General features: G+C 44.4%; 2 protein-coding genes across 20 annotated transcripts in view; one reads left to right on the top strand and one right to left on the bottom strand.

Annotated features, from left to right (window-relative positions):
* Positions 1–26563, top strand: part of dock7 (dedicator of cytokinesis 7) — a 65331-nt gene that overhangs the window by 6859 nt on the left and 31909 nt on the right. For all 19 annotated transcript variants that reach the window (XR_004202331.1, XM_031785623.1, XM_031785622.1 and 16 more), the window contains exons 4-17: positions 1099–1167; positions 1314–1443; positions 1745–1957; positions 2266–2351; positions 2457–2523; positions 4000–4149; positions 4553–4633; positions 4757–4919; positions 5161–5303; positions 5467–5560; positions 5759–5921; positions 18571–18688; positions 19241–19311; positions 26323–26461. Coding sequence is in view for 18 of the 19 variants with exons in the window: in XM_031785623.1 (XP_031641483.1) it covers positions 1099–1167; positions 1314–1443; positions 1745–1957; positions 2266–2351; positions 2457–2523; positions 4000–4149; positions 4553–4633; positions 4757–4919; positions 5161–5303; positions 5467–5560; positions 5759–5921; positions 18571–18688; positions 19241–19311; positions 26323–26461 (1687 nt within the window). In the remaining variant the exon portion in view is untranslated. The remainder of the gene's footprint in view (positions 1–1098; positions 1168–1313; positions 1444–1744; positions 1958–2265; positions 2352–2456; positions 2524–3999; positions 4150–4552; positions 4634–4756; positions 4920–5160; positions 5304–5466; positions 5561–5758; positions 5922–18570; positions 18689–19240; positions 19312–26322; positions 26462–26563) is intronic.
* On the bottom strand, positions 8145–12740 carry LOC109902859 (angiopoietin-like 3). The gene is made up of 6 exons (XM_020499537.2): positions 11961–12740; positions 11550–11660; positions 11155–11377; positions 10772–10864; positions 9426–9686; positions 8145–9217 (listed from the first exon to the last, which is right to left on the bottom strand). Exons 1-6 carry the CDS (start codon positions 12483–12485, stop codon positions 9057–9059), a joined length of 1374 nt encoding a protein of 457 aa, XP_020355126.1. The 5' UTR covers positions 12486–12740; the 3' UTR covers positions 8145–9056.

Genomic DNA, 26563 nt, shown 5'->3' with positions numbered 1-26563 from the left:
ACACTGGCAATACTAAAAGTGCCTATAAGAACATCCAATAGTCAAAGGTTAATGAAATACAAATGGTATAGAGAGAAATAGTCCTATAATCCCTATAATAACTACAACCTAAAACCTCTTACCTGGGAATATTGAAGACTCATGTTAAAAGGAACCACCAGCTTTCATATGTTCTCATGTTCTGAGCAAGGAACTTAAACGTTAGCTTTCTTACATGGCACATATTGCACTTTTACTTTCTTCTCCAACACTTTGTTTTTGCATTATTTAAACCAAATTGAACATGTTTCATTATTTATTTGAGATTAAATAGATTTTATTGATGTATTATATTACGTAAAAATAAGTGTTCATTCATTATTGTTGTAATTGTCATTATTACAAATACATTTAAAAAATCAGCTGATTAATTCGTATTGGCTTTTTTTGTCATCAAATGATCTGTATCGGTATCAGCGTTGAAAATTAATAATCGGTCGACCTCTAATAGAAATAGAATGAATAGAACGGGCGTCGGGAAAAGTCAATGATGGTATAATGGGTAGACTGGTGGCCATTGCAAGTGTACTCAGAGGCAAAGCAGGAAGTGTACCCATCAATCTGTGCTATGATTTGTTGAATAATCTCAGCTGACAAGACAAAAAATACATTCCACTGCATGAGCCACATTGGTTAGCATAATTTTAAATGAAAGTTCTACATTACCATGGAAATTATGCATCACAATACCAGGCAGCCCATGAATTTACCAGTCACATTGCCAGGGTTAGAGGTTTTATTAATTATATTACTATGGCTGCTGTTGCTACCGTCCTCTATACAGACAGGACATTTGCTGCAGTATAGCGATTCATTAACGTTATTGATTTAACACTGTCTGTTGATGGTGTCTGATGGCTGCAGCCTGGGGTCTGGTAAGATATAAATGTGTTGTCTATACAGACGTGAACTGACAGAAATGGGTATTTGTCAGGTAAAATAGGTCATTGCGTTTGCTTTATTGATTGCGTTTCTATCTGAACGTTTAACCTCAATGCATACACCCCTGGTATTGAAACTGAAACCGGTACTGTGAAATGCTGTGTCTCTGTGTTCCAGGGACAATGATGCCCACGTCAGAGATTGTGTCAGGTCCTACACTGAGGACTGGGCCATCGTCAACAGAAAGTAAGGCTCCTCTCTGTTATTTAAGGAGCTTTTCCATTTATAAGACCAATTAATTCAACTTTAACACCCCCAATTTAAAACATTTTAACACATAGCTACTAGTTATTTAGCTTAACACTCATGTTCTGTTCTGCTTATTTCAACAGATACCATAAGCTTGGTACAGGATTTAACCCTAACACCCTGGACAGGCAGAAGGAGAGGCAGAAAGGCCTGCCCAAACAGGTGTTTGAGGCCGATGAGATGCCAGACGTTAGCACTTACCAGGACGACCAGGTAACCCGTAGCAATGGGGCGGTTGACGAGGGAACCCGTAGCAGTGGGGCGGTTGACGAGGTAACCCATAGCAATGGGGCGGTTGACGACGTAACCCGTAGAAATGGGGCGGTTGACGAGGGAACCCGTAGCAGCGGGGGCGGTTGACGAGGTGACCCGTAGCAGCGGGGGCGGTTGACGAGGTGACCCGTAGCAGCGGGGGCGGTTGACGAGGTGACCCGTAGCAGCGGGGCAGCCGTCTTACGCTTCATATTTTCTGTTATGTTTAGTCCCTGACCTGTGTTTTTCTGTCGTCTTCCAGGATGATCTGAAGCGTAGGTCCATGTCCATAGATGACACCCCGCGTGGCAGTTGGGCCTGTAGTATCTTTGACCTGAAGAACTCTGTCCCTGACGCCGTCCTGCCCCACCTGCTTGACCGGGCCCCCAACGAGGAGATTGACCGCCACAACGAGGAGCACCGCAAGTCCCACCGCCACCGTGAGCTCTTCGCCCTGCACCCTGCCCTCGATGAGGTATAGACACACACACACACACCGTCCTCCAGATAGTATCTTTAGAAGTGTCAGGCCAGCTGTTGCTTTGGCGTAGTGTATGTCTGTCTCCTCACATTAATGCGTATCGTCATCCATGGTAATGCTATTACCACAGTCTAATGGCTTTGTAAAGCTATGCACCGTCATGAAGCACGCGCTACTGATTTCACACTTTAAGTATGATGTTTTTTATTTCCTTAGATACAGGGCTCCATCACAGTACATTCCAATAACTGTTATTATGTTCATGGTTTTCCTATAATTATCATTTGGATCTGCGTCCTCAGGAAGAACCCATAGAGCGCCACTGTGTGCCTGACGTCCCTAAGGAACATTTTGGCCAGAGGCTACTCGTCAAGTGCTTGTCCTTGAAGTAAGTGGAAGACACACACACACACACACACACACAGCCTTTACAAAGCCTTTTAACTGTCTTTTTACCTGCCTTCTGCTGACCCAATCCTTTTTCCCCTTGAAGGTTTGAGATTGAAATTGAGCCCATATTCGCCTGTTTGGCCTTATATGATGTCAAGGAAAAGAGAAAGGTAAGTTGTTGTGTTTTCCTCAATGCCACTCGGCCCTGAGTTGTTGGGTCAGTCTCTGAAAAACCATTTAAAGTCCATGTGAACTAGATGACTGGGCTATAAAAGTGTCTATTGGGCCTGTTGTCCTTGTTTGAATGCTCTATAAATCGTACCATATATCTATATGAGTGACTCTCCACTCAATCCTTTCTCATTCCCAATAAACACTAGAGGGTAGAAGTAACTGTTGTTAAAAAAGTCAAGTTTCTGCTCTCAAGTCGCCTAGTCTTCCATGTGACTTCTCAGTCAATTTACAGTAAGGAACATTTTTATTTTTAAGATGTGGTATTGAATAGTGCCACTTATTTCTCAATCAGAACCACACTTCAGGACCAGCAGACAGTGTGGTTGTTAATCATTATTTGTTTTTGTAAGAGGTGACTTCATAGAGCCATGACTACATCTGATAATTAATACAAGCAATAGAATCAGATTTTAAAAAACGGTAAAAATACACCTTATGGAACAACGGGGACTGTGAAGAGTCACACTAAGGTACAGTCACATGCATACGTGTGATAATGGAGAGCCCTCAGTTTTTACATGTATTTTTAATTTCATCTTTAATTAACTAGGCAAGTCGGTTAAGAACAAATTATTTTCAATGACTGCCTAGGAACAGTGGGTTAACTGTATTGTTCAGGGGCAGAACGAAAGATTTTTACCTTGTCAGCTCAGGGATTCGATCCAGCAACCTTTCGGTTACTAGTCCAACGCTCTAACCACTAGGCTACCTGCCTCTAACCACTAGGCTACCTGCCTCTAACCACTAGGCTACCTGCCTCTAACCACTAGGCTACCTGCCTCTAACCACTAGGCTACCTGCCTCTAACAACTAGGCTACCTGCCTCTAACCACTAGGCTACCTGCCTCTAACCACTAGGCTACCTGCCTCTAACCACTAGGCTACCTGCCTCTAACCACTAGGCTACCTGCCTCTAACCACTAGGCTACCCGCCTCTAACCACTAGGCTACCCGCCTCTAACCACTAGGCTACCCGCCTCTAACCACTAGGCTACCCGCCTCTAACCACTAGGCTACCCGCCTCTAACCACTAGGCTACCCGCCTCTAACCACTAGGCTACCCGCCTCTAACCACTAGGCTACCCGCCTCTAACCACTAGGCTACCCGGCTCTAACCACTAGTCTACCCGCCTCTAACCACTAGGCTACCCGCCTCTAACCACTAGGCTACCCGCCTCTAACCACTAGGCTACCCGCCTCTAACCACTAGGCTACCCGCCTCTAACCACTAGGCTACCCGCCTCTAACCACTAGGCTACCCGCCTCTAACCACTAGGCTACCCGCCTCTAACCACTAGGCTACCTGCCGCCCCGAGCTGGTAGCCTACAATACAAATATTAGTCTGCTATTAGTCTGCTATTCTGTTATTTACAGTATTTTAGTATAATGCTCATGTGTCTGTCTCTGTCAGATATCGGAAAACTTCTTCTTTGACCTGAACTCAGAGCAGACTAAAGGGATGCTGCGCCCCCACATCCAGACAGCAGCCATCTCTACTCTCGCCCGCTCTGCAATTTTCTCCATTACATACCCCTCCCAGGATGTCTTCCTCGTCATACAGGTAAGTCAAATCAATGTCAATCATCACAGGGTCTCAACTGTCAATACACTTTACAAATATAGTGAGAGAGAATCAATTTTTTTAATTTTGACCTTTATTTAACCAGGCAAGTCAGTTAAGAACAAATTCTTATTTTCAATGACGGCCTGGGAACAGTGGGTTTCCTGGGAACAGTGGGTTAACTGCCTGTTCAGGGGCAGAACGACAGATTTGTACCTTGTCAGCTCGGGGGTTTGAACTTGCAACCTTCCGGTTACTAGTCCAACGCTCTAACCACTAGGCTACGCTGCCCTGGAGTCAACAGAGCCACACACATGACTTCCTCTCCCATGGATCAGCATCACCTGTGTCTGTCTGTGTTGGGGTAGTGACTGATAACCTCTCCTGTGTTGACTGTCCCCAGCTGGAGAAGGTGTTGCAGCAGGGAGACATAGGAGAATGTGCAGAACCGTACATGGTCTTCAAAGAGTCTGATGCAGCCAAAGTAAGATCCTTCTCAACCTGATGGTCAAATGAACAATAGACTGACATCAGTGGTCGATGTTGATGGGTAGATCTCCAAACAGATTGAGGCAGATGTATTTATTGTTTCTCCTACCATATATAGAACAAAGAAAAGTTGGACAAGTTGCGGAGCCAGTCGGAGCAATTCTGCACACGTCTGGGTCGGTACCGGATGCCCTTCGCCTGGACAGCCATCCACCTGATGAACATCGTGAACAGCGCCGGCAGTCTGGAGAGAGACACTGAGCTGGAGATGGGACTTCCAGGTGAGAACCCTGGGGGATCAATAAAGCTGGACTGGGTGGTATTAAACACCACAGGGGCAGGTCAGTGCTGGGACTCCTGTCTACTCAGTTAAACTTTTGATCACATGAAATTAAACGGATCATTGAATGTAGAGGGGCGTCTATATGACCTTATAAGAGAGCATTACCTTTGACCTTGTGACGTCATGATGAATCTATAACTCTGACCCTGGCTGTGACTTTCTGCTGACGCCCGACCCAGAGAGGAAAGGGTCGTGGTCTGAGAGGAGGAACTCGAGTATCGGTGGACGGCGCTCATTAGAGAGAACCACCAGTGGAGATGAATCATGTAGCCTGACCAGCTTCAGACCTGCAACCCTCACCGTCACTAATTTCTTCAAACAGGTCAATACATACACTACACGTCTACACACACCACACAGAAATGCTCATGTTAAATAATTTTCTTCCCGACTGAGCCACACTCAGTCATGACACACACCACACTTTGCTACTCGCCTCACAAACTGAACTGACTTTTTTGTTTTGGTATGTTCATTTTTGTCAGGAGGGAGACAGACTGAGTGATGAGGACCTGTATAAGTTCCTGGCTGACATGAGGAGGCCGTCTTCAGTGCTGAGGAGACTGAGGCCAATCACAGGTACACCACCACCAGTGCTTCAACAAAGATCTTCTGATTTTATATTGTCATATAAATGAGTTTAAGGGGCTTTGTAGTTTCCCCAGACGGACTTAAATCTGAGCTAGCAGCTAGCGTAAGACTGAGTCTGGCCTGAGAAACGTGTTTTAGTTGAGGTCTGTGTGTTGATGTCGTGTCGATGCTGTCTTGTTCCTCCAGCCCAGCTGAAGATCGACATATCCCCGGCCCCAGAGAACCCCCACTACTGCTTGACCCCTGACCTCCAGCAGGTCAAGCCCTACCCAGACAGCAGGGTTCGCCCCACCAGAGAGATACTGGAGTTCCCCCCCAGGGATGTCTATGTACCCAACACTACCTACAGGTAATGAAACGACACCACTTACATTACCCAACACCACCTACAGGTAATGAAACGATACCACTTACATTACCCAACACCACCTACAGGTAATGAAACGATACCACTTACATTACCCAACACCACCTACAGGTAATGAAATGATATCACTTACATTACCCAATACCACCTACAGGTAATGAAACGATATCACTTACATTACCTTACATTACCCAACTCCACCTACAGGGCATTGACATTGTTTCCTGACAGGTTGATGTGGTTCTTAGTCCTAAATTGACACAGAGTCCTGTTTTTGAAATGGTATATTTCCACCTGCCTGTTCTGATCAAACACAGCGATGCCTGGAGGACAACTCAGAGGAACCAAAGGGTCTTTCTCTCTTCCTCTCTCGCGTTCCTCTGAGCCATGGGGATCACACTACTGTAAGAACAGCAACACAATATACAGGCCTCCCTGACACTGCCTGATAGTCTACTAGACTCAATCTTGTGTTGTGTGTCCTGATCCCTGCTGCTATTTTTGTCAAGGTTAGAGGGAAAGAGAAGGCTCTTATCAGAGGAGAGGGAGACAGACAGAGAGACTTTGTGACATGGAGAGACGGATGGTTAGAGAGAGGGGCATAGAGAGATAAAGGAGAGAGGGGTCCCTTATCAGAGGCTGTTGACATGGTCTCTTTACCTGACATGGAACAGAGAGGGGGCTGTTGACATGGTCTCTTTACCTGACATGGAACAGAGAGGGGGCTGTTGACATGGTCTCGTTACCTGACATGTAACAGAGAGGGGGCTGTTGACATGGTCTCTTTACCTGACATGGAACAGAGCGGGGGCTGTTGACATGGTCTCTTTACCTGACATGGAACAGAGAGGGGGCTGTTGACATGGTCTCTTTACCTGACATGGAACAGAGAGGGGGCTGTTGACATGGTCTCGTTACCTGACATGTAACAGAGAGGGGGCTGTTGACATGGTCTCTTTACCTGACATGGAACAGAGAGGGGGCTGTTGACATGGTCTCTTTACCTGACATGTAACAGAGAGGGGGCTGTTGACATGGTCTCTTTACCTGACATGGAACAGAGAGGGGGCTGTTGACATGGTCTCTTTACCTGACATGGAACAGAGAGGGGGCTGTTGACATGGTCTCGTTACCTGACATGGAACAGAGAGGGGGCTGTTGACATGGTCTCGTTACCTGACATGGAACAGAGAGGGGGCTGTTGACATGGTCTCGTTACCTGACATGGAACAGAGAGGGGGCTGTTGACATGGTCTCCTTACCTGACATGGGGCCAGGGTTTCCGTTAGCTGGCTTTTAGCCAATTTAAAATAAAAATGAAAAGCCAATAAATACAACTGTTGTCCCCCAAAATGACTGACCTTGCTAGCTGAGATCCTGACGACTTTAGTGACTGCTGTAGTAGTGACTGCTTTAGTGACTCTGCTGTAGTAGTGACTGCTTTAGTGACTCTGCTGTAGTAGTGACTGCTTTAGTGACTCTGCTGTAGTAGTGACTGCTTTAGTGACTCTGCAGGCTACCTTGTTAATGATGGAGTATAAACCTTGTGAGCTCTGGAGTTTTTCACATTTACATGCGTGTTGATTGGATAAGCAGTAGATCTGGGTACAGTAGCCAAGGCACAGTGTACTGTATGTTGGCTCCTCAGTGGCATAATACCGTTAATGCAAATGATTATTTCAGGAGCGTTGTCAACGGTCGTTGTGGGCCGATCAGACTCGGCTGTTGAGTTTATAGTAGGGCTGGGAATTGCCATGGACTTCATGAAAGGATATTATTAATATACTTAGGTGCTGATATATGTATTGCGATTCTCACAATTCTATCTGTATAGCAATTTGATTCTGTGATTTTATTGCGATTCAGGATATGTCAGCTGCAGAGGGACAAGAGAGCCATGAGAAAACAACTGGAAATGAAAGTGCTGGGAAAAAAATTGGCTCCTTATTTAAAAAGATGGAGAACAAGCTATCAAGGAAAAATACTTAGTACAGCCAACTACCACAAAAATAATATTGCGATATCGTCAAAAATAATATCCTGGTATATAACTGTATTGATTAAATGTTTTCCCCATCACTAGTTTATATGCCAGAGAGGGGTGTGATGACTTGTGGTTGGTCATGTAGACAGAAGTTCCATTACATCAACAGCCCAGTTTGTTTGTTGTTTTTCTTGGTAAAGAATACAAAGGACAGACTTGGAGTATATGTGTTTTGAGTGTTTTATTTTGTCTTTATAAATGTTGTATTATAAAGTGTTAGTAGTAAGAAACACAAAATATGTAACAGCCATTTAAATGCAGCAGAAAGATGACACCGAGTAGACACGAGACGAGGAGTCAATATGACCCAATGATATGATCAATGTAAGTTACTAACCTTGCAGGACATTTAATGGAGCATTGGGAAAATGGTTTTAAATACAGTTCAAAGTTCAGACAGTGAAAATACTAAGCTCATATCCTACTTTGGAAGACCTATGCATCATGTTGATCTTCGTCTACTTACTCGTGGATGTTTAGTACATTCATCAACCACCACATAACAGGCAGCAATACAGCAGGGTAATACATGCTTGGTAGTAGGGCTGTTAGGATTATGTCGAGGTCACGTGCACGTCATGTATTATACCAAAGCAGAGTGATGTGTCAGTTATATATTGCTTTGGAATCTTTTTAGTTCTGTCCATCAGTTGAAAGTAACTTCTGAGGGCTGTTATTATGGCCCAGACCAGACAGTGTAGAATCATCTGACATTCCGTCCTGACCAAATCAACGCTTGTCGGTTAGGAACCCAAACAACCCCTCCCAGGTGTTACCCAACTCTATTGGCATGTCTTGAACCAATTTGTGAGGCCCCTTATCGGCCGACTGTGGTTATTCCATCACTGACAAATCGTCTTCTTTTCTCTGACATGGATACGAATTGGCTGCTGACTTTGGCAGCAAACAACCCAGCTGCACCATCTGTTACCATGACAACGTCATGTAACTGGGAGGGTGGGTGGTCAATGGAAAGTTCCGGGCGAGGGGGGCATATGTGTTGTTACCATGCCAATGTGTTGTAATGGAAGGAATAGAAGGGTTAGTGAAAATTTGGGGCCAGGGGGAGGGCTTCAGACGTGTCGTATGGAGATCTTGGTGGTCTTGAGGGAGTAGGAGATACCCAGAGGTTTCCATTGGATCCCTTTCCTCCTCATGGAACGACCCTTTGACCTCAGCCACATGTACCTGCCGTTCAGGTTGGTGTCGCCACAGGCGTTGAACCACCAGCCACCTGCAAGGGGAAAGAGTAGATTCAATTCTATAACAAGTGTCTGCTTGGAAATGTCTTTAACAGGTGTATGGTACCAGACTGCACAGTGTACCTGTATCGAGTGTGTGGTCAGTACCTGTTGTTGCATCGAGTGTGTGGTCAGTACCTGCCGTTGCATTGAGTGTGTAGTCAGTACCTGTGCCAGGAGTGTAGTAGTCAGTAGACGTACCTGTGTAGTTTTTGGCGCAGTTTGAGTCCTGGTGGTTGTCTCGGTCCTTGGTGGAGAACCTGGTGTGGTTGCCCATGGCGTTAGGCAGATCTCCAGACAGGTGGGTGAGGTGGAGGGTGTAGTGGGCCTGGGCTCCCTCCATGGTGAACTGGTACTCTACTGACCTCCTGTCCTCCTTCCAGTCCTCCAACTCAATGCGCAGGATGGAGTCACCCTGGCCAGCCAGGCTGTGGATCTTTATCAGGCCCAGCCAGAACTCTCCTACAATAACACAGATAACACACACACAATGTTAGACACTCCAAACTCTCCTCTACAACTCACATGAGAAACACACTGTTGTGGAATGTTCACATGGCTGTAATGGACAGTCAACAAACACTGAGGCTGTTCTTTTGGAAGCATACAGATAAGACAAACATTCTGTCATCAACTGGCAATCGATCTGCAGCTGTAATGGACAGTAAAATTCTGACTTTCTGATACTGTACTCTGTTTTCATTGGCTTCAGCCATGGCCCATGTCTCCACAGGAAGTTCTGATACTGTACTCTGTTTTCATTGGCTTCAGCCATGGCCCATGCCTCCACAGGAAGTTGGTGGCACCTGAATTGGGAAGGACGGGCTCTTGGTATTGACTGGAGCGGCATAAGTGGAATGATATGAAATACATCAAACATGGTCTCCATTTGTTTGATGTCATTCCATTTGCTCCGTTCCAACTGTAGCAATGAGCCGTCCTCCCCTCAGCAGCCTCCACAGCCTGACTCGTGGTAAATAGTGTGAAAACAAGTTCCGACACTCAATACTCTTTTCCCCTAGCCTCTGGCTGTAGTCATGGGTGTGATGACATAATTGGCTGGGAGCGGCGACAGAAACGGACACTGAATAATTCATAGCCTAAAGGACCTGTGGCTCTGTTGGAATGCAGTAGGACTCTTGATCTATGGGCTGGGGTCCAAGCCAGGCTGGTGGAAGGGAAGTGCTGCAGGTGCTTTGTTTAGTCAAACAATGGAGGAAGTCAATCTGTCAACAGGGACCCGATAAGCTACAATGACTGTTTCCTTCAGGATGTACTTAAGGGCGGTGGAGTGACTAGTTCTATTGGCTGTTTTCTGCTTTATAAAAGCTGCTTTGTAGACCGGAAACAATAAAAGATAATTAAGGAGATGGGATAATCCGGTATAGGCGTCTCTCTCTCTCTCTCACTCTCTCTCACACACACACACACACACACACACACAGGACTTTTAACTCTGAACTGAGTTGAAATAAGCCATAAAGATATTTTGTTTTTTATCTTCAACTGACAAAATGTACTGATAGAAAGAAATAGATCAATCTCACTTTCCAGATCCCCAAATCCTTTCTCGTACTTCTCCCATGTCTGGTCAAAATCCACGGACCCCTCCTCCCTGCGCTGGATGACTGTTGAACCTCCTGGGAGATGTGGTCAACACATGGAGAGGATCACAACAATGTCCAGTTCCTTTCTCTAGACTGATTAAGGAAAGATGATTGCACTTATTTCCTTCTGATAGCCGGTATGGCCCTTCTTCCTATAGAGGAGATTGTTCAGTCTGGTTTTAATCTAGACTATGTCCATTGAAGTATTCAGACAATGTAATGTAGGGAAATAGCTTGACACATGGAATCTCAGACTTGTTTGGCTGTTCAGTCACAATGACTTTTTAAAGAAAATGTAGGCTAATGACTTAGTGTTGTTTTACCTGAGGTCAGTTCACAGTACACATTGAAAGGCTCTGACTGATTTGGCTTGATGGGGTACACCCCGCTGTTCCTCTCTCCTCTGTTATAAAGATCACTGCAGTCCACGGGTAGGTCTGTGTCCTCACCAGTGGAGTTGCCTGTCAGGTACTCAAACATGTCTGGGATCTCTGAGTCGGAACCCATTGCTTTGTCAGTCGCGTCTTGGAAATGATCGATGCTGATCTGTAATAGCAAGCAAACATAACGTTATGGCGTTGTCCTGTTAAATATTTGTTATGTCTTTTCTATACACTGATTGGACAGGGATCAAATCTAACTAGTTTTCAATAAATGGCCGTTACCTTTGGTCTACTGTATAGAAGTGGAGACCCCTCTAAGCAGCAGAGAAATGTACCTTTTCCTCCAGAGTCTTGATCTTAGTCTTCTGTTGGTTGAGCTGATCATGCTGCTCCTTCACAGCTTTCAGCAGGTCAGTGATGGTGCTCTCCTGAACATCAATCACATCCTGAAACAGACCAGTTGACACTGTCTCATTAATGATCACATTTAAAGGACATTTTCCAATAACTTGAAGTTAAAAGCATTACTACTCATTTAAAACGGTATGTTTTCTTTAGGCTAATAACTGAAACTTCTCAATGAATTCAGCAATTGGAATATTTAGGATGTAATTTTAAACATGCTGCAATACGTTGAATACATGCGGCAGAAACACATCTTATTCAAAACAAAAACGTTTCACATTGAATCAAAGTAAATTCTTCCTCTTCGTACTGATTAGTATGAGTAACGGACAGCAGCATACCTTGAGTGACTTGATCTCACTGAGCTGCTCTCCCGGCATCATGCTCTCAGACAGTCCCTTCAGCTTCTCCTCCAACCCCCCTACTTGACTCTGCAGCAAGCTCCTCTCCTGCAGAATACTGTTGATCTTGGCGTTGATCTCCAGTGACAGGTTCCGGATCTCCTCGTTGTTAGCCTTCAGGAACATGGTGGTCTTCTTCAGCTCTTCCTCTTCCTCCTTGATCTCTGAGGTGACCACGGAGAGCTGGTAAAAGGAGCGATCGAAGTTGGTCAGCTTCTGGAAGATGTCGTTCATCTGGGCCTTCGTCTTGTGAACAAAATCCCTGAGGCTCTGACCCAGCTGGAGCAAACCGTTGGCCAGGAGACGGACATCGTCCAGCATAGCGAAGCGGGACTTGGCCTCAGCTGGAGGCTGAGTCTGGGGCTGGAGTTGAGAGGGCATGGTGGGATAGACCCTGGAAGAGTCCCGAGGAGCTGCCTGGGCTACAGACAGACCAACCAGGAACAGGAGGCAGAAGAGCTTCATGGTTAAATCTCTCTGTGTGCAAGAAGACGACAAGAAGTAGTCTCGCTCTATTGCTTTCACTCTCTTCTTCCGCTGTTCTGTCCTACTCTGTCTGGACTTCTCACTCAGTCTCTCCCTCTACCTCTCTCTCACTCACTCCCCCTCTCTGTCTCTCTCTACTAGAAAGATTTGAGAGCAGCAGACAGGTCTGTCTTATATACCCCCCATCCAGCAAGGGGAGGGGAGATTAGTTGATCATTAAGCCCTGTTATGCTTGAGCTACTGTGCCCCCTGAAATCCCCTTGGGAGCCCCCTCAGCCCCCCGCCCTCCAAGAACAAACAAATCATGTAGTGAGCGAACAGCAAATACACCCCTTCAGCACAACAGCAGCCCCCCTCTCTTCTCTACACCCACCCTACTCCCATCTGCACTACTCTGCTTTAGCTGACCAGCAGAAAGCCAACAATGGAAGGCCATCAGAGTTTTGATGGATCATTCGTCCCAATCAATCTCAGATCTCACCTCATAGCAGCCACACCTCACCGTGATTGATAATACAGCATCCAGTTGATGTCTCTGGATTTGATTTAACCTCCTGCTGAATCAGCCCGGCATTACTCTCCCTGTGGCATCTTGCCGGGTCTAGATGAGGTGTACTGAATGTACTGGCGGATTGATGTCATCATTGCTATGGGTTTTGCTGTAGTTTGCATTAGGGGGGGGGTGTGAGGTGGGCGATGTGCTATGTTTTAACATACATGTATGAACTCATCATCTTGGTTATTGTTTGATCATTCTGTTTTAATGTAGTCTAGTCTTTCCGATCTTTGTCTGAACATCTAGTGACTTTTACTGAAAAGAAAAACAGGAGGAAACGTGTTGACTTGCCTGCACCTTTTTCAAGCACTCTTTGGCACAGTGTGTCCGCTCCTAAAATCTATTTTGATGGGAACTCTTAGTCAGTGGTTTGTTCTTGGCTGTTTGTTCCAAAACCACTTTACCATTACTGTACATACTGTATATCTACTAATGATTATTATGAAGGTGGGCCTAAATTCCTGTGGCCTTCTGTTGCCATAATGAACTCCATTCTAGTTCTGTAATCTGACAGGGCTACGATCAGCGTTTCTCTTTGTGAGCATCCTTTGTTCTTCCTACTTAGCCAAGATTATCTTAATGCTCCCAATAATCTGACTACTTTGAGCTTTTGGTCAAACTGTCTCGACAGCATGTTTCAATGTGGTTCAGTAACTCTAAATCATATGTGGGCTACTTTACTTTACTGGTATTGGGTGGTGGATGGAGAGAGTGGAGGGCCTCTAGCAACTTTGGCCTTTTAGGTTGATTATCCAACTGATGAGAAAGCTATGCTCCAGTAGACGACGAGGAAAGAGTGTTGGACATCAACTTCCCTATAACAGTGTTACTTGCTGACACATTGTGGAGAGGTAGCTAGCTTCTCCTTTGCAGAGCAAAGTTGTCCGAGTGAAGTTTTATCATTCATGTTTACTGTATTGCATGACTAAACTCACCATGCCATTACAGACACAGGTAACTCTGGTTCATAGCACTACAGATACACTGGCTATTTACTCATGTGTAAAGAGTGCAGAGACCCCTGGCTGCAATATGTTATTAGTAAGAGTGAGTTTCTGAGCAAACACATTTCCTATCTGATTCTGAGCTGTGCTTGTTTAGCTTAATGCTGGCTACATGATTCCCTACTCCCTTGTTTAGCTTAATGCTGGCAACATGATTCCCTACTCCCTTGTTTAGCTTAATGCTGACAACATGATTCCCTACTCCCTTGATTAGCTTAATGCTGGCTACATGATTCCCTACTCCCTTGTTTAGCTTAATGCTGGCTACATGATTCCCTACTCCCTTGTTTAGCTTAATGCTGGCTACATGATTCCCTACTCCCTTGTTTAGCTTAATGCTGGCTACATGATTCCCTACTCCCTTGTTTAGCTTAATGCTGGCAACATGATTCCCTACTCCCTTGTTTAGCTTAATGCTGGCTACATGATTCCCTACTCCCTTGTTTAGCTTAATGCTGGCTACATGATTCCCTACTCCCTTGTTTAGCTTAATGCTGGCTACATGATTCCCTACTCCCTTGTTTAGCTTAATGCTGGCTACATGATTCCCTACTCCCTTGTTTAGCTTAATGCTGGCTACATGATTCCCTACTCCCTATACAGGGCCTTCAGAAAGTATTTACACTCCTTTGTCCACATTTTGATGTTACAAAGTGCGGTTAAAATTGATTTAATTGTCGTTTTTGTCAACGATCTATGCTAAATACATTTGTATAATAAAATCCTTAAAAATAAAACCGTAATATATCTTGATTAGATAAGTATTCAACCCCTTGAGTCAATATATGTTAGAATTACCATTGGCAGCGATTACAGCTTTGTAAATCTGGATAAGTCTCGAAGAGCTTTCCACACCCATTTTATTATTTTCAAAATTCTTCAAGTCGGTTGTTGATCATTGCTAGACAACCATTTTCAGGTCTTTGTCATTAAATCAAGCAGATTTAAATCAAAACTGTAACCTGGCCACTCAGGAACATTCACTGTCTTCCTGGTAAGCAACTCCAGTGTAGATTTGGCCTTGTGATTTAGTTCTGCTGAAAGGTGAATTCATCTCCCAGTGTCTGGTGGACAGAAGACTGAACCAAGTTTAGCCTGTGCTTAGCTTCATTAAGTTTTTTTTTTTCTTCCTTAAACTTCGTCCTTAACTATTACAAGCATACCCATAACATGATGCAGCCACCACTATGCTTGAACATATTGAGAGTGGTACTCTAATTTATTGTGTTATGTTTAGGACAAATCCAACACTTTGTCTCCAGGACAAAAAGTGAATTGCTTTGCCACATTTTCTGCAGGATTACTTTAGTACCTTGTTGCAAAAAGGATGCATGTTTTGGAATATTTGTATTCTGTACAGGCTTCCTTCTTTTCACTCTGTCAATTAGGTTAGTATTGTGGAGTAACTACAATGTTGTTGATCCATCCTCAGTTTTCTCCTATCATGTTTTTTTATTTAATTTGACCTTGACCACAACTAGACCCCTGCCGCCCCAGGTAGCCTAGTGGTTAGAGCGTTGGAACCCACTGTTCCTAGGCCTCTGTAACTGTTTTAAAGTCATTGGCCTCATGAAGAAATCCTTGAGGAGTTTCCTTTCTCTCCAGCAACCGAGTTAGAAAGGATGCCTGTATCTTCTGCAGTGACTGGGTGTATTGATACACCAGCCAAAGTGTAATGAATAACTTCACCATGGTCAAAGAGATATTCAACGTCTTATTTTATTTGTACCCGTCTACCAATGGGTCGGTCCCCTTTGAGGCATTGTAAACCTCCCTGGTCTTTGGTTGAATTTGTGTTTGAAATCCACTGCTTGACTGTGGGACCTTACAATTATCTGTATGTGTACAGCGATGAGGTAGTCAATCAAAAATCATGTTAACCACTTATTGAACACAGTGTGTCTATTCAACTTATGTGACTGGTTAAGCAAATTTTTACTCCTGAACTAATTTATGCTTGCCATAACAATGGGGTTGAATACTTATTGACTCGACATTTCCGTTTTTATTTTATATGAATCATTTGTAAACATTTTGAAAAACATAATTCCACTTTGACATTATGGGGTATTTTGTTTAGGCCAGTGACAACAAAAATCTTAATTGATTTTTAAATTCAACACAACACAACAAAATGTGGAAAAGGTCAATGGGTATGAATACTTTCTGAAGGCACTGAATGTTCTCCTTCCTACGTCTGTGGGGAGCACAGACAGGGTCCAGTATTCACATTGGGACATCTAGCAGGCCTTCAGTGGGAGACTAGTGCTGTCAATGTAACTGGTCCGGGCCTGCCCTGATGGCCTCTTACTTTGACCTCTGCCTGACCTTTTAGAATGACCCCAGGGGTCTTTTAACTTTTCTTTAGTGACATGTCCATGGTTCATGCCATGGGTCGGCAAACGGCAGGATTGGCCAGTTTGGGTGCAGGCTCATGTTCCAGCCAAGCACTAATACACCTAATTCATCCAATTCTAGGATCCATTTGAATTGTTGATTTGATCCCTCATGCCATGATTCATAACTACTACTGTAGCTAATGGTAACCTATTCTGTTGAGCGTTAGGGCTGGAGTTCCCTGACATCACTCTCTCTCTGCGTGCCATGCTTTGTTCCCTCCCAACACGCTGTGTTTCACCTGCCTGGTGTCTAGGACTTGGCCTTAATCTCTCAGTCTGTAGACACAGTAAACAATGAACTGCTCCCTTTGTGTACCCGTAGGGGGATGAGGATGGTGGGGTTGTGTACCCACGAGGAAGGGGAGGTGGCTGGGGTTAAAGGGGGCTGTGTGGGGGTGGGATTCCCAGGGGTTTTGAAACCGTGCTTAGGCATGGTTTGGTTTGTTAACATACACAGCTACTCTGAGTCAAGTTATTTATTAACCTGAGATGAATCTGTTGAGGCTGAAGGACCAAGAGGAGAGAATTGACTGTGTGGCTAACAAGGAAGCCAGGTCCATAGGTGTGTAAGAATGGCTTCTGCCTGGAGGTTATTGCAATTACATAATTCTAAAATCAGCATGGATGCCTCAATAAAGAACAAACAAGTTGGGAAAATGTACCCCTTTTCACCTAAATGTCATTGAGACACGTGACCAGCGAGTAAGAAAGCCATTGAGACACGTGACCAGCGAGTAAGAAAGCCATTGAGACACGTGACCAGCGAGTAAGAAAGCCATTGAGACACGTGACCAGCCAGTGAGAAAGCCATTGACACGTGACCAGCGAGTAAGAAAGCCATTGAGACACGTGACCAGCCAGTGAGAAAGCCATTGACACGTGACCAGCGAGTGAGAAAGCCATTGACACGTGACCAGCGAGTAAGAAAGCCATTGAGACACGTGACCAGCGAGTAAGAAAGCCATTGAGACACGTGACCAGCGAGTAAGAAAGCCATTGAGACACGTGACCAGCGAGTAAGAAAGCCATTGAGACACGTGACCAGCCAGTGAGAAAGCCATTGACACGTGACCAGCTAGTAAGAAAGCCATTGAGACACGTGACCAGCGAGTAAGAAAGCCATTGAGACACGTGACCAGCCAGTGAGAAAGCCATTGACACGTGACCAGCGAGTAAGAAAGCCATTGAGACACGTGACCAGCGAGTAAGAAAGCCATTGAGACACGTGACCAGCGAGTCAGAAAGCCATTGAGACATGTGACCAGCCAGTGAGAAAGCCATTGAGACACGTGACCAGCGAGTAAGAAAGCCATTGAGACACGTGACCAGCGAGTAAGAAAGCCATTGAGACACGTGACCAGCGAGTAAGAAAGCCGTTGAGACACGTGACCAGCCAGTAAGAGAGCCATTGAGACACGTGACCAGCCAGTAAGAACGGGAAGGGAGAAGTAGTGGATATGGGATTCTCATGGTTTGACTGTCGTCACAGCTGTGGTCCTTAGTGACCCTCCCATGCGGAGGGATCTACGTCACTGTGGTCAGGCCGCTGTGCTGCGGGTTATCTCAATATTATCCAAGAGGGACTAGACTCTTTTCTTTGATGGAAAATATCTATGCAAATGACATCTTTCATCGGTTGTTTAGTCTTGTCCAAGTTAGTGATGAACACTATACCTCTGATTTTGAACAGTGACTTTATTGAACATGTACATTGCCCCCCCCCCCCCCTTGCACCCTGAGGTGGGTCATCCCAGCAGAGAATTTAGGTCAACTACAGTTTGTGTGTATCCAGAGTGATTGACAGAATGAGCCTCCCTTCTCCACCAATCAGTGCCCACAGATGTCAACAGTGATGGCCTTGCTCACTCTAAACACAGACCTATTGATGACTGTACAAATCAGATACTACTGTACAAGTGTTTTGTATTATGGTCAGCTGTGATATGTACAGTACATTATATGAGGTATGTATGTAATGTCCTGAGGAGAATGGTGAGGGGAAAAGTTTATGAAATTCACTCAATGACCTGTCAAAGTTGCTGCTATGTCGTTTGAGCTCATGTTTTTCTGTTTGGTTTCAAAGTGTGTGTGTGTGTGTGTTCCAGGAACCTACTCTATGTGAACCCACACAGCCTGAACTTCGCCAACCGTCAAGGCTCCGCCCGGAACATCACAGTGAAAGTACAGTTTATGAACGGGGAGGACCCCAACAACGCTATGCAGGTATGCAGTGATGTATTGTACACATGTAGGTTCTCTCTCTCTCTCTCTCTCTCGCTCGCTCTCTGTGAGTGCTGACACAGTTTTCAGAGAATGCTGCTTCTTAAGTTATTAGGGTATTTTAGTACTTACAAGGTACTGCTACACAATCCTAGACTGAATTCTTGGAAATGGATTGTTAAGCATAATGAATGGTGTTCAAGTATTTGAGTTCTGTTACTAAAGTATTGTACAAATTGTTTTAACACCTGTAGACAAACAGAAGTCTGTCCACTATCCACTGCAAGCTGCCTCGTTTCCTCTGTTCCCCTCTAATGCAAACCCTGTTCACTGTACTCCATCTGTTTCTTCTCTCTCTCTGTCTCTCTCTCTCTCTCTCGTGTTTCCTCTGTTCCCCTCTAATACAAACCCTGTTCACTGTACTCCATCTGTTTCTTCTCTGTGTCTCTCTCTCTCTCTCTGTCTCTCTCTCTCTCTCTCGTGTTTCCTCTGTTCCCCTCTAATACAAACCCTGTTCACTGTACTCCATCTGTTTCTTCACTCTCTCTCCCGCAGGTGATTTTTGGGAAGTCCAGCTGTGGAGACTACACCAGAGAGGCATACACTGCCGTGGTGTATCATACCAGGTGAGGCTCTTAGACTCAGCTTTAATTGTGTATGAAGTCTGCTTAGGGCCTTTCTTACAAGCAGATGAACTGGTATAGAGTGAGCTGATGTCTTAGCTGCTCTACCACACGCCGTTCATGTCTCCTATGGTCTGAGGCTTTGTTAAGCATCAGTCTAAAAAAAGGGATCACATATTTGGTAAGAAGCCACCTTTTGCTCTTTGGATGTTTAGCTACAATCCCAGCGGCCAGCCAATACTGTTATCTTTCCCATTGGGGACAAGGTTACTGCTGCTCCAGTCCTGCTCCTTCATTCTGAAGGAGGTTCATACCCTTCATCCACAAACAAACAAACTATTTTGTCTTCTCCGTGAGAAAAGGCTTGCTGCTTCTTTCTTTGGACTATTAGGATGTTTATTCCTATAAACCTCTGTCCTAAATAACCATGTCATTTAGAGCCTGTTCTCATTCCTGTACGGCCCTAACTAACTGTCATTTAGAGCCTGTTCTCATTCCTGTACGGCCCTTACTAACTAACTGTCATTTAGAGCCTGTTCTCATTCCTGTACGGCCCTAACTAACTATATCATTTAGAGCCTGTTCTCATTCCTGTACGGCCCTAACTAACTATGTCATTTAGAGCCTGTTCTCATTCCTGTACGGCCCTAACTAACTATATCATTTAGAGCCTGTTCTCATTCCTGTACGGCCCTAACTAACTATGTCATTTAGAGCCTGTTCTCATTCCTGTACGGCCCTAACTAACTGTCATTTAGAGCCTGTTCTCATTCCTGTACGGCCCTAACTAACTGTCATTTAGAGCCTGTTCTCATTCCTGTATGGCCCTAACTAACTGTCATTTAGAGCCTGTTCTCATTCCTGTACGGCCCTAACTATATCATTTAGAGCCTGTTCTCATTCCTGTACGGCCCTAACTAACTATATCATTTAGAGCCTGTTCTCATTCCTGTACGGCCCTAACTAACTGTCATTTAGAGCCTGTTCTCATTCCTGTACGGCCCTAACTAACTGTCATTTAGAGCCTGTTCTCATTCCTGTACGGCCCTAACTAACTATATCATTTAGAGCCTGTTCTCATTCCTGTACGGCCCTAACTAACTATGTCATTTAGAGCCTGTTCTCATTCCTGTACAGCCCTAACTAACTATATCATTTAGAGCCTGTTCTCATTCCTGTACAGCCCTAACTAACTATGTCATTTAGAGCCTGTTCTCATTCCTGTATGGCCCTAACTAACTATATCATTTAGAGCCTGTTCTCATTCCTGTATGGCCCTAACTAACTATATCATTTAGAGCCTGTTCTCATTCCTGTATGGTCCTAACTAACTATATCATTTAGAGCCTGTTCTCATTCCTGTACGGCCCTAACTAACTATATCATTTAGAGCCTGTTCTCATTCCTGTATGGCCCTAACTAACTATATCATTTAGAGCCTGTTCTCATTCCTGTACGGCCCTAACTAACTATATCATTTAGAGCCTGTTCTCATTCCTGTATGGCCCTAACTAACTATATCATTTAGAGCCTGTTCTCATTCCTGTACGGCCCTAACTAACTATATCATTTAGAGCCTGTTCTCATTCCTGTATGGCCCTAACTAACTGTCATTTAGAGCCTGTTCTCATTCCTGTATGGCCCTAACTAACTATATCATTTAGAGCCTGTTCTCATTCCTGTACGGCCCTAACTAACTGTATCATTTAGAGCCTGTTCTCATTCCTGTACGGCCCTAACTATATCATTTAGAGCCTGTTCTCATTCCTGTACGGCCCGAACTAACTGTCATTTAGAGCCTGTTCTCATTCCTGTACGGCCCTAACGAACTATGTCATTTAGAGCCTGTTCTCATTCCTGTACGGCCCTTACTAACTAACTGTCATTTAGAGCCTGTTCTCATTCCTGTACGGCCCTAACTAGCTATATCATTTAGAGCCTGTTCTCATTCCTGTACGGCCCTTACTAACTATATCATTTAGAGCCTGTTCTCATTCCTGTACGGCCCTAACTAACTGTATCATTTAGAGCCTGTTCTCATTCCTGTACGGCCCTAACTAACTATATCATTTAGAGCCTGTTCTCATTCCTGTACGGCCCTAGCTAACTGTATCATTTAGAGCCTGTTCTCATTCCTGTACGGCCCTAACTAACTGTCATTTAGAGCCTGTTCTCATTCCTGTACGGCCCTTACTAACTAACTGTCATTTAGAGCCTGTTCTCATTCCTGTACGGCCCTAACTAACTATGTCATTTAGAGCCTGTTCTCATTCCTGTACGGCCCTTACTAACTATATCATTTAGAGCCTGTTCTCATTCCTGTACGGCCCTAACTAACTATATCATTTAGAGCCTGTTCTCATTCCTGTACGGCCCTTACTAACTATATCATTTAGAGCCTGTTCTCATTCCTGTATGGCCCTTACTAACTATGTCATTTAGAGCCTGTTCTCATTCCTGTACGGCCCTAACTATGTCATTTAGAGCCTGTTCTCATTCCTGTACGGCCCTAACTAACTATATCATTTAGAGCCTGTTCTCATTCCTGTACGGCCCTAACTATGTCATTTAGAGCCTGTTCTCATTCCTGTACGGCCCTAACTATGTCATTTAGAGCCTGTTCTCATTCCTGTACGGCCCTAACTAACTATATCATTTAGAGCCTGTTCTCATTCCTGTATGGCCCTAACTAACTATATCATTTAGAGCCTGTTCTCATTCCTGTACGGCCCTAACTAACTATATCATTTAGAGCCTGTTCTCATTCCTGTATGGCCCTAACTAACTGTCATTTAGAGCCTGTTCTCATTCCTGTATGGCCCTAACTAACTATATCATTTAGAGCCTGTTCTCATTCCTGTACGGCCCTAACTAACTGTATCATTTAGAGCCTGTTCTCATTCCTGTACGGCCCTAACTATATCATTTAGAGCCTGTTCTCATTCCTGTACGGCCCGAACTAACTGTCATTTAGAGCCTGTTCTCATTCCTGTACGGCCCTAACGAACTATGTCATTTAGAGCCTGTTCTCATTCCTGTACGGCCCTTACTAACTAACTGTCATTTAGAGCCTGTTCTCATTCCTGTACGGCCCTAACTAGCTATATCATTTAGAGCCTGTTCTCATTCCTGTACGGCCCTTACTAACTATATCATTTAGAGCCTGTTCTCATTCCTGTACGGCCCTAACTAACTGTATCATTTAGAGCCTGTTCTCATTCCTGTACGGCCCTAACTAACTATATCATTTAGAGCCTGTTCTCATTCCTGTACGGCCCTAGCTAACTGTATCATTTAGAGCCTGTTCTCATTCCTGTACGGCCCTAACTAACTGTCATTTAGAGCCTGTTCTCATTCCTGTACGGCCCTTACTAACTAACTGTCATTTAGAGCCTGTTCTCATTCCTGTACGGCCCTAACTAACTATGTCATTTAGAGCCTGTTCTCATTCCTGTACGGCCCTTACTAACTATATCATTTAGAGCCTGTTCTCATTCCTGTACGGCCCTAACTAACTATATCATTTAGAGCCTGTTCTCATTCCTGTACGGCCCTTACTAACTATTTCATTTAGAGCCTGTTCTCATTCCTGTATGGCCCTTACTAACTATGTCATTTAGAGCCTGTTCTCATTCCTGTACGGCCCTAACTAACTATGTCATTTAGAGCCTGTTCTCATTCCTGTACGGCCCTAACTAACTATATCATTTAGAGCCTGTTCTCATTCCTGTACGGCCCTAACTAACTATGTCATTTAGAGCCTGTTCTCATTCCTGTACGGCCCTAACTAACTGTCATTTAGAGCCTGTTCTCATTCCTGTACGGCCCTAACTAACTGTCATTTAGAGCCTGTTCTCATTCCTGTATGGCCCTAACTAACTGTCATTTAGAGCCTGTTCTCATTCCTGTACGGCCCTAACTATATCATTTAGAGCCTGTTCTCATTCCTGTACGGCCCTAACTAACTATATCATTTAGAGCCTGTTCTCATTCCTGTACGGCCCTAACTAACTGTCATTTAGAGCCTGTTCTCATTCCTGTACGGCCCTAACTAACTGTCATTTAGAGCCTGTTCTCATTCCTGTACGGCCCTAACTAACTATATCATTTAGAGCCTGTTCTCATTCCTGTACGGCCCTAACTAACTATGTCATTTAGAGCCTGTTCTCATTCCTGTACAGCCCTAACTAACTATATCATTTAGAGCCTGTTCTCATTCCTGTACAGCCCTAACTAACTATGTCATTTAGAGCCTGTTCTCATTCCTGTATGGCCCTAACTAACTATATCATTTAGAGCCTGTTCTCATTCCTGTATGGCCCTAACTAACTATATCATTTAGAGCCTGTTCTCATTCCTGTATGGTCCTAACTAACTATATCATTTAGAGCCTGTTCTCATTCCTGTACGGCCCTAACTAACTATATCATTTAGAGCCTGTTCTCATTCCTGTATGGCCCTAACTAACTATATCATTTAGAGCCTGTTCTCATTCCTGTACGGCCCTAACTAACTATATCATTTAGAGCCTGTTCTCATTCCTGTATGGCCCTAACTAACTATATCATTTAGAGCCTGTTCTCATTCCTGTACGGCCCTAACTAACTATATCATTTAGAGCCTGTTCTCATTCCTGTATGGCCCTAACTAACTGTCATTTAGAGCCTGTTCTCATTCCTGTATGGCCCTAACTAACTATATCATTTAGAGCCTGTTCTCATTCCTGTACGGCCCTAACTAACTGTATCATTTAGAGCCTGTTCTCATTCCTGTACGGCCCTAACTATATCATTTAGAGCCTGTTCTCATTCCTGTACGGCCCGAACTAACTGTCATTTAGAGCCTGTTCTCATTCCTGTACGGCCCTAACGAACTATGTCATTTAGAGCCTGTTCTCATTCCTGTACGGCCCTTACTAACTAACTGTCATTTAGAGCCTGTTCTCATTCCTGTACGGCCCTAACTAGCTATATCATTTAGAGCCTGTTCTCATTCCTGTACGGCCCTTACTAACTATATCATTTAGAGCCTGTTCTCATTCCTGTACGGCCCTAACTAACTGTATCATTTAGAGCCTGTTCTCATTCCTGTACGGCCCTAACTAACTATATCATTTAGAGCCTGTTCTCATTCCTGTACGGCCCTAGCTAACTGTATCATTTAGAGCCTGTTCTCATTCCTGTACGGCCCTAACTAACTGTCATTTAGAGCCTGTTCTCATTCCTGTACGGCCCTTACTAACTAACTGTCATTTAGAGCCTGTTCTCATTCCTGTACGGCCCTAACTAACTATGTCATTTAGAGCCTGTTCTCATTCCTGTACGGCCCTTACTAACTATATCATTTAGAGCCTGTTCTCATTCCTGTACGGCCCTAACTAACTATATCATTTAGAGCCTGTTCTCATTCCTGTACGGCCCTTACTAACTATATCATTTAGAGCCTGTTCTCATTCCTGTATGGCCCTTACTAACTATGTCATTTAGAGCCTGTTCTCATTCCTGTACGGCCCTAACTATGTCATTTAGAGCCTGTTCTCATTCCTGTACGGCCCTAACTAACTATATCATTTAGAGCCTGTTCTCATTCCTGTACGGCCCTAACTATGTCATTTAGAGCCTGTTCTCATTCCTGTACGGCCCTAACTATGTCATTTAGAGCCTGTTCTCATTCCTGTACGGCCCTAACTAACTATATCATTTAGAGCCTGTTCTCATTCCTGTATGGCCCTAACTAACTATATCATTTAGAGCCTGTTCTCATTCCTGTACGGCCCTAACTAACTATATCATTTAGAGCCTGTTCTCATTCCTGTATGGCCCTAACTAACTGTCATTTAGAGCCTGTTCTCATTCCTGTATGGCCCTAACTAACTATATCATTTAGAGCCTGTTCTCATTCCTGTACGGCCCTTACTAACTGTATCATTTAGAGCCTGTTCTCATTCCTGTACGGCCCTAACTATATCATTTAGAGCCTGTTCTCATTCCTGTACGGCCCGAACTAACTGTCATTTAGAGCCTGTTCTCATTCCTGTACGGCCCTAACGAACTATGTCATTTAGAGCCTGTTCTCATTCCTGTACGGCCCTTACTAACTAACTGTCATTTAGAGCCTGTTCTCATTCCTGTACGGCCCTAACTAGCTATATCATTTAGAGCCTGTTCTCATTCCTGTACGGCCCTTACTAACTATATCATTTAGAGCCTGTTCTCATTCCTGTACGGCCCTAACTAACTGTATCATTTAGAGCCTGTTCTCATTCCTGTACGGCCCTAACTAACTATATCATTTAGAGCCTGTTCTCATTCCTGTACGGCCCTAGCTAACTGTATCATTTAGAGCCTGTTCTCATTCCTGTACGGCCCTAACTAACTGTCATTTAGAGCCTGTTCTCATTCCTGTACGGCCCTTACTAACTAACTGTCATTTAGAGCCTGTTCTCATTCCTGTACGGCCCTAACTAACTATGTCATTTAGAGCCTGTTCTCATTCCTGTACGGCCCTTACTAACTATATCATTTAGAGCCTGTTCTCATTCCTGTACGGCCCTAACTAACTATATCATTTAGAGCCTGTTCTCATTCCTGTACGGCCCTTACTAACTATTTCATTTAGAGCCTGTTCTCATTCCTGTATGGCCCTTACTAACTATGTCATTTAGAGCCTGTTCTCATTCCTGTACGGCCCTAACTAACTATATCATTTAGAGCCTGTTCTCATTCCTGTACGGCCCTAACTAACTATATCATTTAGAGCCTGTTCTCATTCCTGTACGGCCCTAACTATGTCATTTAGAGCCTGTTCTCATTCCTGTACGGCCCTAACTAACTATATCATTTAGAGCCTGTTCTCATTCCTGTACGGCCCTAACTAACTATATCATTTAGAGCCTGTTCTCAATACTTCTGTAGATGTTTATTACTGTGCAGCCCTGACCCTTTAACAGCTGTTGATTCCTAAAACCAACCATTCAACTCTGGCTCTGTTCTGCCTGTTGTGTTTCCTATGCAGGTCCCCGGACTTCCATGATGAGGTGAAGATCAAGCTGCCGGCCTCTCTGACTGACCACCACCATGTCCTGTTCACCTTCTACCATGTCAGCTGCCAGCAGAAACAGAACACCCCCCTGGAAACCCCTGTGGGATACACGGTAACCACTGTGGACACGCGTGGAAATGCACATGCATGTACACACACATGTGCGCACACTATGCACAATGATATCTGCATGTGCACGTGCATGACACACACA

This window comes from Oncorhynchus kisutch, linkage group LG13 (assembly GCF_002021735.2).
Source record: "Oncorhynchus kisutch isolate 150728-3 linkage group LG13, Okis_V2, whole genome shotgun sequence".
In the NCBI taxonomy this organism is placed as follows: Eukaryota; Metazoa; Chordata; class Actinopteri; order Salmoniformes; family Salmonidae; genus Oncorhynchus; species Oncorhynchus kisutch.
The sequence above is the reverse complement of the archived record's forward strand: the minus strand, read 5'-3'. Positions and strand labels throughout refer to the sequence as shown.

Excerpts from the sequence above, each read along its gene's own strand:
- LOC109902859 (XM_020499537.2), bottom strand. The coding sequence starts at position 12,485 with ATGAAGCTCTTCTGCCTCCTGTTCCTGGTTGGTCTGTCTGTAGCCCAG. Across the intron at positions 10,865-11,154 it reads GTACTGTGAACTGACCTCAG|GAGGTTCAACAGTCATCCAG; the intron begins GTAAAACAACAC and ends CACATCTCCCAG. Across the intron at positions 9,218-9,425 it reads CTGCGCCAAAAACTACACAG|GTGGCTGGTGGTTCAACGCC; the intron begins GTACGTCTACTG and ends TTCCCCTTGCAG.